General features: G+C 43.1%; 1 protein-coding gene across 6 annotated transcripts in view; it reads left to right on the top strand.

Annotated features, from left to right (window-relative positions):
- The window catches only part of PFKFB3 (6-phosphofructo-2-kinase/fructose-2,6-biphosphatase 3), a 112,655-nt gene that overhangs the window by 77,496 nt on the left and 17,286 nt on the right, over positions 1 to 17,873 (top strand). For 2 of the 6 annotated variants that reach the window (XM_036759347.1, XM_036759348.1), the window contains exons 1-6: positions 243 to 799; positions 12,323 to 12,448; positions 13,721 to 13,817; positions 15,095 to 15,161; positions 16,338 to 16,412; positions 16,932 to 16,988. In XM_036759347.1, coding sequence (XP_036615242.1) covers positions 712 to 799; positions 12,323 to 12,448; positions 13,721 to 13,817; positions 15,095 to 15,161; positions 16,338 to 16,412; positions 16,932 to 16,988 — 510 coding nt within the window. In that variant the 5' untranslated portion in view covers positions 243 to 711. Of the gene's footprint in view, positions 1 to 124; positions 800 to 12,322; positions 12,449 to 13,720; positions 13,818 to 15,094; positions 15,162 to 16,337; positions 16,413 to 16,931; positions 16,989 to 17,873 lie in introns of those variants that run through there. The other 4 variants (XM_036759349.1, XM_036759350.1, XM_036759352.1 and 1 more) reach the window with 4 other exon arrangements.

Raw genomic sequence — 17,873 nt, 5'->3', positions numbered from 1 at the left:
AAACCAGGGTGAGTGGGGGTGAAATAGGCCGGGAGAGTAACTGGGCAGCCGGGAGGGGGCAGCAGCTGAACGCTCTCCTCCCTCCTTCACTACCCTTTTTTTTTTTTTCTTCTCTCCTCCCTAGCCTGGACAGAAAGAATGTTCTCCCCGCCCAGGGGCGGTCGGTGGGCGTGGATGCCGGCCGGCGTCAAGTCTTAGAAATAGCCTCAGTCGGCGAGGCATCAGTGCAGTACCAGAGAGAGAAACGAAAAGGAGAGACTCGGCAGGCTGACATTCTCTGGCACTGAAAGCTCGCTTGCAGGCGTGCGTCTTCAGGCAAAAAGGTCGGGTGGGGACAGCTGGTTTGCTCACAGTCATCTTGGAACCTCGCGAAGCCTTTGTAGCATCCGTCACCAGAGCCACGGGGCAGCCCCCTAACTCAGCGTTGCTCGTGCAGCCGCTCCGAGGGTGGGGACGATTAATTAGTCTGAGATCTGGGAAGAAAGCTCAGGTTTAGAATTTTTGCCTACGCGTTGCAAGACTCGTGTTTTGCAAGACTTTTTTGGGGGTTGTTTTTAAAGATCAAAGAGTGTGGTTGTATCTACCGGTACGCATCCTCCACCCCCTCTTCCCGCTTTGTCTTGTGAGGTCTTTTGATTTCAAATTTGACCTGTAAATTTAGTGAGTTTGGACAGGGAAGGGGTGGTGCCACACCGAAACCTCGCAGTGAAGATGCCCATGGAGCTGACTCAGAGTCGGGTGCAAAAGATATGGATTCCTATCGATCACCGTCCTTCGCTGCCAAGACGTAGGTACCGAGGTGCGGGAATTCTAGCCCCCAGGGGGATGGGAGGGACCTACGGCGTGTACGTACGCCTCTCAGCCTTTGTGTCTTGGTTTGTTTAAACGTGAACCCTTTGGAAAGAGCCATTGTGTGACTGCGACGGGAGAAGCACGCTTTTGTGTTCGAGGCGGGCTGCTGCTCGGGTGGTCCCGGGATCTGTTGCGGGTGGGGAGTTGGAGTGTGGAAGGAGGAGTCCACTGGAGGAGGGCTTTGGGGGGAGGGGTTCCCGTAGTTCGAGAGCGGCAGGTGGTCAAGCTCCTTTCCGACTCCGGAGCCAGCGGTAGCTTTGGTCCTAGGTGCTCCGGGAGGATGGAGGAGGGGTATCGGGTTGGGGGGGGGGGGGTGCCTCGCCTGCGGCGAAAGGGCAGGGGTTAGATTCGTTGCATCCGGGCAGAGCTCTGACTGCAGCGGCTGCTCCTCCTCTCTCCGTGGGGGGCGACGGAGAGGGCGGAGAGGGTTGGCGCAACCTGATACCGTCCTAGGCTGGAGCCCAGCGTCTCCGCTGCGCCTGGGTGTGTGTCTGTAGAGGGAGGGATGGAGGAGGGAAATTCCAGCGGGAGGAGGGAAGATAGCTGGGAGGCGTAGGGGGTGGGGGTTAAAGCTAGTTCCCCTCCACGTGCGCCTCCCGGGCGGGAAAGGGGGCGTCGCGGGCGTGTCCAACCCTGCGGCTCATTCAGAAAAGCGAGGACGAGAGGAAAACCCGGAGAGCAGGATCTTTCGGAAGAGGCCGATGCCGGCTTTCTCTTTGCCCGGGGCTGGTGGTCACGTACAGGCAAAGCTGGAGCGCGCTTGTCCATGCCCCTCTGGTGCCGCCGCCTCCTCCTCGCAGGGTCTGACTTAATCTGGCCCTACTTTGAACTTGATTGTACAGCTGGGGCCCGAAAAAGGTCTCGTGACTTTGCCGGGCTCGGGCTCTGCCCTCACCCCACCCCCGCTCAGCTGGTAGCTGATGCAAGGCGCATCACGCGAGCGCATAGCGCCACTGGAGGAGCGGGGCCGCCGAGCTGCCTACCGAGGGCGGGCTTGCATGGACGTGGGAGAGCTAGAAAAAGCCGAAATCCTGAACCGAGGGGCGGGGGGAGCGCGGCAGCTCCCTGGGGACCCGCCGGCTTTGGAATAGGGCTCTCTCCTGTGTCTCGTTTTTAACCCTTATTCCAAAATGTACTTGCACTCCCTCCTCCCCTCTGCGGTACCCTGCTCCGCTCTGCAATACCCCCTTCCCCTTTGCAATACTCTATTCTCCTTTGCAGTGTTCCTTCCACTTTAATAATACCCTTCTCCCCTTTCCCAGATTCGTTTGAAGAGATACACATCTTAGAGTCAATTCAGAATGATTAAAATCAACTGGTACATATCCTCTCATTAGTTAGGTCACCGTCAGGACCTGTTCCTGAATACTAAAGAGAGTGGCTTGAATCCACCAGACAAATAAAGCTGACTTTTCTAGTACTTTTTTTCCATAAAGCAAATACATCTTCCTCATTCTCACTGTAATTGTAAACGCTTTACAGCGTCTTCTGTTCTTTAATGGGGTCCAAAGCATTTCAGAGTTTGGGAGATATTCCTGGGTTTCTTGGACTATGTTCTCCTCAGATATCTCATCTTGTAAGATGTCCAGGCGTATCTTCTGCTCGGTCAGCTCCGAAAGGAAAGAGCACCCAGGCACTTGTAGATGGTATCTGATGCATTCTTGTCCTGCCTTCTAGTTTCATGCTTCCCACCTCAGGTTTGGCTTTAAGTGGGGGTCTAGTAATTGTGAAATCGGGTCCCGTTCTTTACTTCTTAGCTTACAGTGCCTTGCACTTAATAACTGACCATCTTGGAGATGGAAACTTTGCTTTGCCTTTATTCTCACCCTAAGGGATTTGATCACTTGGCAATCCATTCTAGAGTGGGTGGGGTGGGGGAAGGTGCTTCTTTAAGAACGTTAGAATACAATTCCTTGTATTTAATCTTATGTTTCCTTTCTGGCTTTCATAGCTGCAGATAGTTTGGTGGGGACAAAAATTTGATTGCTGCAGCAGGTGATGAGTCCTTTTGTTACCTGCTAGTCTCTAGAGAACTAGGTTCCTGCCTGGGAGTGGCATTTATATTCTGTAGTCAGATAGATGATAGGGTTTGTATTTTAAATTAGCCTCTGCATTGCTTAGGCTCGAGAGAACCTTGGTCTTAGACTTAAGTATCTAGTGTAATTGAGTGTCTGTGGAAACTTTCCAGTGTAATTTGGAATACATTTTCTCCATTTCGAATAAAGCCAGATTCTAAAGCTCTCAGTTGGGAAAGGGCAGTTTCGGGCATAAAAGTGTATTTTTAAATTTTTTTCATTGACTCTATGGGGCATTTGAATAATGCAGTACCTATAGAAAGGTGGATATATTCATATTGGGGTTCACGGAAGAATTCTAAGGGTCTTTTCAGCATTGACGGAATAACTCCTTGAATTGTTTGAGTTTTGGAGAGTGCGAGTCATTTTTTTTTTATTTGGGTCACCATTACACTTCCATGGACCTGCACGTCTCACACGAAGAGAAAATATCTCTTAAAGCTCAATTGCATTCTTAGGCATTCAAAGCACCGGGGAAGCCAGCGTGCAGTGCCGCTGAGGAGGGGCATTCTTGAAAGCAGATGGATTGTCTTTCCCTTTCCCTTTGAAATCTCTTGGGAGTGTGCAGCTTCATAAATTCGAGATCTCAAATTATCTCTCCGAGCCCTTTAATTTACTTATCTTTGCCCGTCACCTAGCTTAATATCTCTTCACAGGCAAAATATCAAAAGAGCCTCATTTGTGTGACACAGAAAAGGAGGACTTACTGTCCTTGTATATCGTGTTCTCCCCCATTTGGCTTTTAAGATGCTTCGGAACGGGGCTCACACGAATTTTGGAGCTCTAGAATTCAGCCAACTTGTCCTTTTTCTCACAGGTATCACTCCTGCCTGTCTTGCCTGGAACTCTTTACCTCCCCGTCTAGACTGTCTGGCTGCTTTAGCCCCGACTAAAATCTCACCTAAAGGAAGGCTTCCCTAATCCCTCTTAATTTCCAGTGCCGGCCTTCTGTTAATTATCTCCTCTTTATCGCGTTTATAGTTTGCTTTGAATATATTTGCATGTTCCAGGTTTAGATTGTAACCTCCTTGAGAACAGGGACTAAAACTCTTTTATATACCGAGCACTTAGCACAGTGCCTGACATGTAATAGGCAGTTCATAAATGTTGATTAATTTTTTTCCCTATCTCTAAATATGGGATGGCATAATAAAAGACTGACCCCAGAATTTATCAGAATTAGGGAGAGGGTTGGGAATATCAGGGATGTGCATAAACACACAGAAATGTATGGGGAAAACATATACAATAATAGCTCATAATTACATAGAAATATAAAATTCTCAAAGTTGGCTGGCAACCAGTGCTCCCAGAAACAGATTAAAGTTTTAATTGGGAAATGCGCAGCTAGGGCACATTTGGGCATATAAAATGGGCACATAAAGCTGGCACGTAAATGGGCGCAGCTAGGTGGCCAAGTGGATAGAGTGCCAGTCTTGGAGTCAGGAAGACTCATCAAGACTGGCCTCAGAAGCTTCCTGGCTGGCTGACCCTGGGCAAGTCACTTTTACACTGTTTGCCTCCGTTTCCTCCTCTGTCAAATGAGCTGGAGAAGGAAATATCAAACCACTTCAGTGTCAGCCAAGAAAATCCCAAATGGGGTCACAAAGAGTTGGATGTGACTGAACCAAAAAAGGTGGGGGGAGGGAAATGTTTAACAAAATGAACACAATTTGTTAATTTTTAATTTTCTAAATCATTACACTTCCAGGATTGAGTTTGACTCCACTGATCCAGGGCATTCTAGCCATACCTGAGCAAGAATCCCCTCCACAACATTCCAGACAATTGAGCCAGAGATGGAATAGACTTTAAAAGCTAGCAACTTAGCCCAACCTGTAATCTGAGTCAACCCACCCTTTGATTGAAGACCTTAAGTGATAGGGGGAGTTCACTGGCTTCTTGTGTAGCTCTAATTGTGTTTTTTATTTTAAAAAAGAAAAATCCCTTTGGCTTGCTGACCCTGCAAGTATAGGGGCTACTCACAGGCCAATCAATCCCATTCTGCTCTGTTGGCCGCCTGCTGGAGTTTGCCCATTCCCTTGCCCACCATATTAATGTCACTTAGTGCTGAGCTTTAGAATTTGGCCAGGAATTGAAATCAGTTGAAATCTACAAAGAGTGTAGAATACACTCTTGAATTTAATTTTTTTTGTGGAAAATTTGGATATCTTCCTTTGGTACCTCTTATATTGGGTGTCTTTCAGAGGTCACTGACTATAGTTCAGCAATCACATCCACCAATTCTTTCATTTGTAATGGATGACTAGAACTTGAAGGGCAGATACCTTATCTTGGGTATAAACTATTAGCTATTTTTGTTATGCTTTATACAGTCCAAAGATCAGTTTCCTTGATAGGGGAAGAAAAACCACAATAAAGAAAATAAAGGTTGAATGGTTTTATCTTTTCTCCTTTATAAGCATCAGTATTCTCCCTTTTCTGATTCCCTTTTTTATCTCCATAGGATAGGGATTGGGCCTTTAATAACATTGGTTTGAGAAGTCCTCTGTCTATGGAAATTGACAAGTCAACTTTGCTCAATTTAAGTCTTAGAGAATTGTTTGGGATCTTGAGATTAATTAACTCACCTAGAAATTTACAAGGCAGCTAGGTGGCAAGGTGGGTAGGACACTGGGCCTGGAGTCAAGAAGACTCGTCTTCCTGAGTTCAGATCTGGCCTCAGACACTTAAGGGCTATGTGACCCTGGGCAAATCACTTCACGCTGTTTGCCTCTGTTTCCTTACCTGTAAAAAAGAGGTGGAGAAGGAAATAGCAAACTACTCTAGTATCTTTGCCAAGAAAACCCCCAAAGGGGTCATGAAAAGTCAGACACGACTGAAATCAACAGTTAGGAATTTACAGCCAGTGTGTATTGGGAATTGAATTGGGGTCTTCATGGCTCCAACCCCAGCTCAGCATCTACACATGCTGCCTCTTTTTTTCCTCTAGTATAATTTTTAACACTGCCCACCCACCCACCATTTAAAAAAAATTATCCCTAGCTTTCCTCACCAGCCTCATCTTCTGAATGTTTACTTTTGGTACCCTTTATGGCATCAGGTCTAGCTTTTGTGTTCATCCTCTATTCTATTACCTTCCCTTGCTTCCACATGAAAAAAGAAATCTCAAATTGGGTTAGTGATTTCCACATTGGTTAGTGGTATGTAGACATATCTATCTCTTTGGAGAACTCCCATTTTCCTCTCCTCTCTTGTGTCTATAGAATTTCATTGTTCAGAACTTCCTTATCCCTCTTGGGATAACATCTTTGGAATGTGTTCCTATTTAACCTTCCTCTGAACCTTCTGAAGTCTCTCCCCAAATCTAGGGTGCATGTTAGACTATTCTCAGCTTTTCTCTTCTCCATCACAAATTCCATGGTGGGGAGTGATCACTAGCTTGCAAAGCTCCTGACTTTTCAACTCTAAAAAGAAGTTGCTCCTTGGTGGTGTCAGGTCCATAATAAAAGTTGCCCATGTTGCTTGGTTTACCTTTTTTTGAAGGATGAAATTATCATGGAAGGAAATCAAGAGATTATTATCTTTTCTGTTTTGGGAAAAAGAGGGCTCAACACATAGTTACATGATTGAAGTCCCTTGCTACCAGTATATGATCTCTGTGCCAGCCAGGCTTGTGATCTGTTTCCTGAACACATCTTTTTTGTTGGATCTGTAGTGGTCACTGAACAAGTCTTCCGTTTTTTGCTGTGCCCCCCCCCTTGGTTTTCACCGAAATGTGTACCTGTATCCCCTCTTGATTGCAGATTTCTTTAAAAATACACCATATTAAAGTATTCCCATTTCCTCATGGCTTAACTTTGCTTATTTCTTTTGAATAAGGGGCCATGGTCTAGTCATGGGTCTCCTCCCTCTGTCTCAGAGGCACCTGTAATTTAGAGTGAAATGTGTGGTGTACTGGGTAGTGTTCAAGCCTTTAATTTTTTTATTTTTTCAGAGAAACAAATGTCTAGGCACAAATGTTTAGAGGTGATAGATAATTGAGGGAACTATATTTGGTAACTGCTATCTTTTATGAAGACCCATCCTAGCTCCCACTGTGTTCTTTATAGGGTCTTTATAGGATTACAGGACATAATGATATAACAGTGGTGGTCTGGCGATCAGGAAGGCCTAGATTCAAATGTTGCCTTCATAGTCACTTAACTTCTGAGCCTCAGTTTCTTCATTTGCAGAGGGCAAAACTAATACTGATAATAGCATCCAATAGGAGAAAAATGAGACTGAGTCTTTTGAGATTTAGTGTCCCTTTATTATAGAGAAGGGGCAGTTTGATGGTGCAGCGGGTAGAGTGCCAGGCCTGGAGTCAGGAAGACTTATCTTCCTGGGTTTAGATCTGGCCTGATCCTAGCCGTGTGACCTTGGGCAAGTTATTTAACCTTGTTTGCCTCAGTTTCTTCATTTGTAAAATGAGTTAGAGAAAGAAATAACAAACCCCTCCAAATATCTATGCCAAGAAAACCCCAAATGGGGCCACAAAGAGTTGGACACGACTGAAAACGGCTGAACAGCAACAAATATTATATAGAAAAGGACTACTACTGAAGCCACGTTAGCAGAGTTCATGGGCTTATTCCTAGACTTTGAGGGTGGCATTGCAGGACAGCTACCACAATAATGGTATCTCTCCATTTAAAAAAATGCTTTCTTTTCTTCTTAGATCATCATATCAGTCTTCTCAGGCAAGCAAAACAGGTCCCTCCCCCTGCCCCCCATTTTACAGATGAGAAAAATTGAGAATTGTGAGGAAAATTGAACTTTCGGTCCAAGGTTGCCTAACAGGTTTCAGTTTTCTTGACTGTAAAAATCAGCAGGTTGGACTGGATGACCCCTGAAGTTACCTCCAGGGTTAGAGTTGTGATCCTATGAATAGCTTATAAAGAATAGAGCCAGCGCTAAAATGGAAACCCAAGCCTTCTGACTCTACTATGCCATAATTTGTTCCCTTACAACACATCCCCCCACTGTTGCTGTCAGAGACTGAACTCTGGGTTTGGATGGACCATTCACTGCTCTGATCCAGGGTCTTTTTATACTTAGGGATTTGATACAATGAAATCTGGATGCCCAGCAGTAACCTTCCATCACCTGTTTTATTCCTACTTGGCTGTTCTTACCTGGTGTTTCCTGCATTCCATTATGATAAGGGCCTAGGCAGGAGACTTACCTGTTTTCCATAGACTGCTGAGGGGGGTGATTACATACCAGCGAGGTTAAGGCAGGTAGGTTTTTCACTTTAGCTTTCATTTTTGCCACTCCCTAACTTTGAACTGTTTCTCTTGGTTACTGTGATCATGATAGGATTAAGCAGTTAGATTCCATTAAACAATCACTGAGTGATCCATTGCCTTTCCTGCTTGCCCTGGCTTGGGGGCCCTGTGTGAACCCTTTTTTTTTTTTTTTCGAGGTTAGCATCCATTTACCTGGAAGTAAAGGTGTTTAGTCTGTTAGACTAAATGGTTACCAGGCTTCAGTTGTCTGTTGGAGAAGGAAGAGGAATTTGGAGGCGACGGGGAGGAGGATAATAACCCAGAGGAGAGATGATTACACTTGTTGTTTGTCACAGCCTGTCATCAGTTCTGAGGTCACAGGAAATTGAGGGCTCCCTAAAGAGGGAAAGGGGAAGGGAGATGGACAAGAGAGATGCCTCAGCTGTCCAGTTGTTAAAGAATGATGAAAGAAGAGAAATTGAGGCAAGGGGAGTTTGAGAACCCAGTTTAAATGTGTGGTAGGAGAATGTGAGGTGATGGTGATGTAAGGTGTGTAGAAGATCAGGAAATAGGAAAAGGAAGTTTCCTCTGTTCTTCCAGAAGTCAAACCAGAACGGTGGGTTTTTTTGTGTCAAATGCCTTTGGTAGTGGATGAAGCCTAATGTACCAAGCATTAAATGCATAAATGTATTCTCAGAATACATTATACTGTATGTGCATACATACACACATTATGTAATTGGTTTTTTTTGTAACCCTACATATTTTGTGCATTTATATATACATACATAGGCATGTTTTTATGTGTGGTTTCCTTTGTAATCTTGTGCATTTTATGCATTTAAATGTTTTTTGACCAGTTTTATACACTTAATATTTTGTGTGTTTACTGTTTGGACATTTAAGTGTTTTTAAAAGCACAAAATAAATATAAAATAAAATGCAGAGGATTACAAAAGAAATTACATGTGTTTATAATTGTATGTGTTTAATTATCAAAATATTAAAATAAGTTCATAAATCCCAGGTTAAGAATTCCCCTGGTCTAGGGAATGAAGTGGGGAGGTAGTGACAAATGGCTGCTGTCTCAAATGTTTGGCAAACTATTTGGACTCTTCATATAGAAGAAACCAAATTTACAAGATCATACATAGGTTCATAGATTTAGAGATGGACAGGACCTTAGAGAGATCATTTAGTGATTAGATTTTAATCTAACCACCGTTCCACTCAGTATTTATGCAACAAGGAGTCACACTAGGATGTGTGATGGTCCAGTTGGTGACCCCACCAAATGCAGAGCTCTTGCCACTACACAGCACTGTCTTAATAGCCCCTACCTCCCAGGGTTGTTGTGATGATCAAATGAGATAATCGTAAAACACTTAGCACAGTGCTATAGAAACATTAGTTATTATTATTAAATAATATTCTCTGTAGCTTAAAACCTTCCAAAGAAGCAACAAGCCTAACTCCTCAAATTATACATATATATATATATATATATATATATATATATATAAAATATAATGACATGTTTTTGTGGTGATGGAAAATTGCCTTTAGCATTGGCACTGATGAGGGAATAGGGGTCCACCTGGGTTTGAAATTTAGTATTGTTTCCTTCTCCTGGAAGGTTTAATTTTCCCTTTTGGAGTATGATTCCAGAGATTTATTTTTGAGATTAGTTGAATAGTAGAAAGTCTAGGTCTCCATTTTGATCATTCTGTCCTTAGGTGGGGCAGAGAGAATTCTCACATGTGTGCCTATGTGTATCTCTGGGCATATCTTTAAATGCCAGTTGATCTCCTCAAAGAGGATACTTATTGCCTGGTGGCCATATCTAGTAAGGGATGATAAAGCATTGCTTTTGTGTTTGGAACCAGGACCTGGGACTTAGTAACTACAAATTTGGCCACAGACCTCAACCAAGTCACTGGATGCCAGTTCTCTGGTTAATCAGTGGCCAAAACATATAATGGGTACCTGACATTCGTATAATACTTTAAGGCTTATAAAGCATTCTGAATACTTTATCTCATTTGATCATCACAGTAAAATAACCCTTGGGGCAGAGGTGCTTTTAACCATTTTTGCATTGTGAACCACTTTAGTAGTGTAGTAAAACCTATGGTCCCCTTTCCAGAATAATGGTTTTATATGCATAAGATAAAATGCACAAAAAATTACAAGAAAAATCAATTATTTTGTAATAGTTGTAAAAAATTTTTAAAGTTATTCTTTGTGTATTTTTCAGGTGGGGAAACTGAGACTCAGAAAGGTTGAGTGACTTGACCACAGTCATGCTACTTTAATGATAGAAGTGGTGTTCAAACCCAGTGCCAAGTCTAGTACACCATCTAGTACACCCCCTAGTACACACTAGCTCTAACTTGAAGGTCCTGTGATTCTGGGTTAAATGATTTGTTAAGAGGTCCGTGCTGTGAAATTCCAACAGAGATACTTACTAATCAGCTCTTTTCTCCAGTGACCTGGTTCCTCTGCTGGCCCATTGGTTAGCACTTTGACCCCTTAAAGAACTAGAAAGCAAGTCTGAGAATAGCTAAGTGGGTGTTGGAAACACTTGATCTCAGCCTATTAAAACAGGCACTACCATATTTAGATGGAATTGAGATGCCCAGTATAAATGAAAGGTTGCTCCTTTCCTTGGCCCGGAAACAAGGTGCCTGTTTGGTGCCTGTTAGGCTGTTTGTATCTCCATTCTGACACTTAGACACCTTAGAACTGCATATTAAAGTCCATCTGGATGGAGCAGTAAAACTTAATAGTAAAGATTGAAGGGGGAGGCTAAGCAGGCCTTATAGCAACCTGTGCATTTTGGCAGCTGCTCCTTTTAACATGAATAGATTTTCTGTAGTTGCTAAGGCATAGCTGAGGTGAGACTCTCGCCAGCCAGTCAGCTCATTTGAGGACCAGGCCTCTCCTCCTTGGTTTGGGATCTTTCTGGCTGCTTGCCTTTGCTTCCATTGAGAACTAGCTCATGAATATAAGGGACATTCATTAGATTGTAGGCTCCTTGAGGGCAAGACTGTCTCTTTGTATCCCTGTTCATGCTTAGCACAGTGTCTGGCACAAAAACTTTTTTTTGATTGATTGTAAAATTGGAAGAAAGCATTTCTTTTGGTTTACTTAACCTTCCTCTTCAGTGTCAGGGAATAGGCCCTCCCCTTCAGTCATCACCAATCAACAAGCATTAATTAAGAACCTACTATTTGCCTGGCGCTGTTCTGAGGATACAAAGACTGAAAGTGAAGCAAAGCCATGGGAGGAAGCTTATCCTAGTGACCAGGGCTACCTGGCTTTTGATGTCCTGCATAGTAGAGGGTTAAGGGATAAAGAGTACTAAGGTTTCCTGCCCTTTTCACGTCTTTATGTTAGCTAAAACTCCTTAGGGTGCAGCTAAGTCAAAGTAAAATCAGGACCAGAGTTCAAATGTGGCCTCAGACTCTTACTAGCTGTATGATCCTGGACAAGTCACTTAACCTGGATTGTCTCGGGTGGAAAAGATTATAAGCTTCTTGAGGGCAGGGAATATCTTTTACCTCTTCATATCCCCAGAGTTTTAGCATGTGCCTGGAATGTAGAGAATGAGTGAATAAATGTTTATCTAATGAACCTGAGATTAGGCAGGGAGGCATCTGGTCCCTTGCACTCCTAGTTATGTCTTTAAGAAACTTCGAGTGGTATCTTAGCTATTAATTGTTAGAAATCACATTAGTTGTTCAATAAACATTTATTAAAGGCCTGTTATATGCCAGGCACTGTGCAAAGCTCAGGAGATTAAAAAAAAGTAAAAGACAGGGAGTTCAGTCTAATGGGGAGACATTACAACTATGTACAATTACACGATACTATATATAGGTTAAATTTGAAATAATCAAGGGGGAGGGAATCAGGATAAATAAAATGTTAACGCTGAATTTTGAGCAACTTTCCAAACTTGCGGCTTTCACACTTTCTGGGTGTTCTTTTCTCTTGGGACAACTAGGGGCGTAGAGTTGTGCCATTCAAGTATGGCGGGGTAAACAAAAATTTTATCTGGAAGGGTCTTTGCATTAAGCTGTGCAGCTGTGTACATCTGCAACTGTGCTGATTTGATTAGGAGATTCAGGTGTAGATTTATGGTCTTCTTCCTTATTTCAGCCTGTGGACCTCAGCTGACCAATTCCCCTACGGTGATTGTCATGGTTGGACTCCCAGCTAGGGGAAAGACTTACATGTCCAAGAAGTTGACACGCTACCTCAACTGGATTGGTGTCCCCACAAAAGGTAAGACTGGGTTTAACTTGGCGGGGAGGGATCAAACTTGCTGAAGGTTTTACTGCTGACTAGCAGCAGCTGTGGGGGAGTTGGTGGAGTTCAGAAAGGCCTGGGTCCTCCTTATTCTGCTCGTGATACTTACAAGTTATGTGACCATGGGCAATTCACTTAACATTTCTGAGGTTTCCTCTTTATAAACTGGGCATCGTGATGCCTGTGTTACCTCCCAGGCATAAATGAGAATATCTATAAAATGCTTTGAAAGTAAAACTCCTCAGACATTTATTACCTACTTTGTGCAAGATGCTGGGGAGCCCCTGCCTCAAAGATTCCCCATTCCTGGGGGATCCAACCTTTACACAGTATATATCCAAAGTAATTTAATATAGGAGAGTGTACTCACAGCTAGGGGCGAGGAATGGGAAGTATCAGGTTTATGTAGTAGGTAGGGCCTGGGTTATATATGTCTTAGATATATATATAGAGAGATGCCTGTTTTGCGAAATAAAATTTTAGAATTCCCTGGAATGTTAAGAGATTCAGTGAATCTCCCAGCGTCACACAGCCATTATATGTCAGAGTGGGACGTGAACCTGCATCTTCTGTTTATTAGGCTGCTCCACATCCGTCATTTCCAGATTTTCTCTGGATGTTTTTTACTTCTCTGGGACTCTACCCCTGTATGTGGGATCATGGTTGTGTGACCACACCTTTGTCTTTTCACATCCTTGACTGTGGGAGGTCTCAGTTGATGATGGTATTGGGTAATCAGTCAGTAAATATTCTCCATAAGGTTCTGTGGTTGGGACTGGAGCATATACAGAGAATGAAACACAGGTGCTTATATCCTGTTAGGAGGGACAATATGTACATATGTGGGAAGTTACAAAATCAATATGAGCTAATTTGGGGAGGATAAGGTACTAGAAGCCAGGGGAATCAGGAAAGTCTTCATGTGACCCTTATGTTGTGTATTTGCAGAAAATGGAGATTCTAAGATAACGAAAATATCTTCCAGGCATGGGGAGTAGCCAGTGTGAAGGCATGTCCACCAAGTCTTATCACTCTATGTACAGTCAGGGTTGACTAGATAAAATGGTCATAGGATTCTGGTTGGAATCTTTCCTTTCACAGGAATGGATGGAGATTGCAGGGGTAGGGGGCTGGGAGAGGATGTATGTTTCAATTCTGTGCCTTCACAAATTATTTACCCTACCTCCTCTGTGTGTTGGAGCCTTTCTGTTTTCTCTGATGTTCTTGTCCCTTTTCCCTATTTTGTAGTTTTCAATGTCGGGGAGTACCGCCGGGAAACCGTGAAGGCATTCAGTTCTTATAGTTTCTTTCATCCTGACAACGAAGAGGCCATGAAAGTTCGGAAGTAAGTTGGGGAGTAAATGTATTTTGTCTCCCCTCCTCCGCTTGAACTGTTCTCTTCATCTGGGTTTCTCCTTTAGGGCATTTCCTTCAAACCATCCTCCTGGGTCTTATTTTCATCATCCTGTTTGTTTAAGGGGATGGAGAAAAAGTGGAATGCAATGGCTCTTTTGGCCTGAAGTCTAAAGGGGAGGATCAAGGACCACGAAACCGGTGGTGATATTCCTCAAATCATGCATCCTCTCTGGGTCACAACTTCTTCATTCTATTTTATTTTTTGGAGGGGGGAAGGCAAGGCAATGATTTGCCCAAGGTCACACAGCTAGTGTGTCAAGTATCTGAGACCGGATTTGAACTCAGGTCCTCCTGACTCCAGTGCCAGTGCTCTATTTACCACGCCACCTAGCTGCCCCTGGGTCACAACTTTTAATACCTGTCATCCAGATTTTCCTCTGTTAATGAACCTTAGATAACTGATGGGTAGAAATTTGTAACTTATATTCCATTCATGTTTTATATTTGGAAAAATGCATGTATTTTCATTTGCTAAATTAAAAAAAAACCCACAAAGAGGTGATTGTCAAAACCTGGGTTGGGATTTGTATAAGGATAATTTTGCATGGGGTCTTTGTTTTGTCCAGGGAACGGTCAAGAATTCTTTAGAGCTACTTTCTCATATTATCTCCCTTTTTATTTATCTCCCTTTTTGTCAGGGTGGACAGTCCTAGAATAAGTGCTATTAAATAAAGCATTTTGGTCTTGGGGACTTCAGAAATACACCTATGAATTTATTCTGGGCCTTGTTTCTCCTTATCACTTTACATCAGTCACCTGCTTTTCTGTAGTCTTCATATTTGTAGCTTCTTATGCCCCAGTAATATTCCATTGCATTCTGTACCATACTTTGTAGCTATTTCCCGTTCATTGGGCATAGCTAGGCAGTTAGGTGGTGCAGTGGGCAGAGCAGTAGACTTGGAATCAAGAAGACCCAAGTTGAAATGTAGCCTCAGACATTTACTAGTTGTGTGATCTTGGGAAAGTCACTTAACCCCTGCCTCAGTTTCCTCATCTGTAAAATGGATCAGCAATAGCACCTCCCTCCTGTGGCTGTTATGAGGATCAAATGAGGTGATATTTGTAGAGTGCTTTACTTTTCATTTGAAGCTTTCATTTTAACCCAGAAACAGAAGTCCTAGGAATAGAGGCAGGGAGGAGGTGCTCAGGAGTATCTGGGCAAGACCACCTTGTGATGTTCACCTTCTGTGTTCTTGTGTCTTGCAGACAATGCGCGATAGCTGCCTTGAAAGATGTCCAGCTGTATCTGAAAGAAGAAGGCGGTCAGATTGCAGTAAGTTGAGACCGCGGTTTTCCTGTCTCTGATCCCAGGCTTGGAGGGTATTTCCTCACAGGCTTGAGTCCCAGAAAGGTGTTTTGTTTTGTTCATCGTCAGAGGTTCCCCTAAGGTTAAAGCAGTTTGCTTCATCTTTACCCTTTGGAGGACTAGATGGAAAGAACTGTGCAGTGTCTCAGGCAGAGTCAGCAGGTCAGGGATCAGGTAGCAGGGAAGTGGTAGTGTACTGCTTGTCGATGGTCAACAAGACCATAGGTGTTCATATACAGAGAATGACAGCCTCAGTGGAGTTCAAATCTGGCCTCAGACAATAGCTGTGTGACCTTGGGTAAGTCACTTAATTTCTGTTTGCCTCAACTTATTCAGAGTGGTTGCAAAAGATTAAATTGAGATTATATTTATAAAGTACCTAGCACAGTGCTTGACGCATAGTGGGTGCTTAATAAATGCTTATTGAGGGATAACCTCTTCATGTTGGCATTTGTACTTGACATTTAAGGATGAGCAAAAATTGGAATATCTTGAACACCAAATGAAGTTAATTGCTTCACCTGCTTACAGGATTTGAAACCTCAAGAACAGGTTGGACCTCTCAGCTTAGTGTTCACAATGAAGTTTGAATTCAGTCAGAGGGCTGCACTTGAGGACCTAGAGGGCCACATGGCCTCCAGGCCACAGGTTCCCCAGCCTAAGATGATCTTAAGGCATGTTATTGTTAGCATAATTATTGTTAATTCTTTTTTTTTTTTTTTTTTTTGCAGAGGAAGGCATTTTATTACAAGCGTGTAGTGCTCACAGGAACACTCACCTATTATTGTTAATTCTAAAACCTTAGAGTATATCTTCTAGTTCCCTTGAAGGTTTAGCCTTTCATTCTCCAAGTATATCTGCTTTCAGAACTGTGTTTGTGCAGAAGAAATAAAAATTGCATTTCACAGATTGAGCATAGAGAACCAATTTGCATTCTTAGCTGAGATTCAGGTTGTCTTTTGAGTGAAAATATCTGAGTGATGAATAAAACCCAAAGAAGCGGGCTGTCTTGGGATATGAAGCTTCCTGCTGGGAGTTATTAGCTTATGATTTTGTCTAGAAAAGCTAGTCAGGAGTAGATATAGTGAAATAATGAAAAATGATAAAAAAATGTTCTTTTCTCTCCTTTAAACGTACATACAGGTTTTTGATGCTACCAATACCACAAAAGAGAGAAGAGATATGATCCTTGATTTTGCAAAAGAAAATGACTTTAAGGTGAGCCCATACCTCTCACCATATGACCTAGAAGCGTGGGGGTAATAAAGCCTGGAGGCTCTCTTGATTGTCAGGTCTAAACCCAGCTTAACTTAATCTACAGTTTCCCCATGGGGCTGTTTATCAGAACGCCTTATTGAATGAACATTTCTATGGAAGTGTTCACCCTGTGAGTGAGTTGGGAGTTCTGAGATGGGAGAGGAGAGGATGAACCTCTTCGAATCTGTAACTTCCTTCCAAGCCTAACTCTAGTACCACCTTCTATATGAGACCTTTCCTGATCCCTTCTCCCCAGCTCATGCCTCCCCTCTACTAAAATTACCTTGTGTGTGTTAATGTACACGTTGTTTCCTTACAACGCTCCATGAAGGCAGGGACGGTTTTGTTTTTGTATCGTATCCCTACCATCTAACACATGGTGCCTGGAAGGCACATAGTTGGTGCTTAATAAGTGTTTCTTGATTGATTGATAGCATCCCTGATTGTTTACATTTACATTCAGGTTTTTTTCCCCCCTAGGTGTTTTTCATCGAGTCTGTGTGTGATGACCCTTCTGTAGTCGCCTCCAACATTATGGTAAGAGCAGAAAGTTTGCCCCAGTGCTGGGAGGCAAGATTCTTTGACTTTCAGAGAAAGACATGTGTGGCAGGCCTGTTTCAGACCAGAATACTTTAAGAGGAGCTTCCAGAGGAGAGTGTCTTAAAGGAGCCCTGGGGAGAGGAGTGGTTCAAATAAGCAAGTCTCCTGGGGATTGTAGGCAGGATTCATGCATCAGTTAAGCAATCTGTAACCTAGGTGGTAAAGTGGATAGAGCACCAGGCCTAGAATCAGGAAGACCTGAGCTCAAATCTGGCCTCAGACACTTAGCTATGTGGCCCTGGGCAAATCACTTAACCCTGTTTGTCTCCGTTTCTTCATCTATAAAATGAGCTGGAGAGGAAAATGGCAAACCATTCCAGTATCTTTGCCAAGAAAACCCCAAACGGGCCACAGAATCCCCTACTGAAGGACACGATTGAAAACAACTGAACAACAACAAATTAATAGAATAGCCCTCAGAGGGAGTGAGAATGATCTAATGTATTTACAGTTAAAATCTCAGGTAACAGAAACATGCTCACATGTATATCCATGCCATGTTTTGTAGGATTCAGATTCAATGTCAGGTTCACATGAGATTGTGAGATCCAGTTAAACTGTCTCCCCTCAAGTACATCACGTATAGTGAAACTTCTTCCACACTTTCTGCTTGGGGAAAAATACTGTAGTAGATAAGTGGAAATGAAATGAGTAATCCACTGGACTCTTTCAATTTCGATGTGATAGTATTTGTTATACTGATGGCACCAAATAAAGGAGTCACAATAGACCCTCCATCCCAGATGAAGGAACTGATATTGGCCTTCTTGTTAGAAAGTAGACCTGGAGGTATCCCTAAAAGTGAGAGCAGTTACTTATAAA

Source organism: Trichosurus vulpecula, chromosome 5 (assembly GCF_011100635.1).
Source record: "Trichosurus vulpecula isolate mTriVul1 chromosome 5, mTriVul1.pri, whole genome shotgun sequence".
Taxonomy (NCBI): domain Eukaryota; kingdom Metazoa; phylum Chordata; class Mammalia; order Diprotodontia; family Phalangeridae; genus Trichosurus; species Trichosurus vulpecula.
Note: the sequence above shows the minus strand (reverse complement) of the source record. Positions and strands in the feature narration are given on the sequence as shown.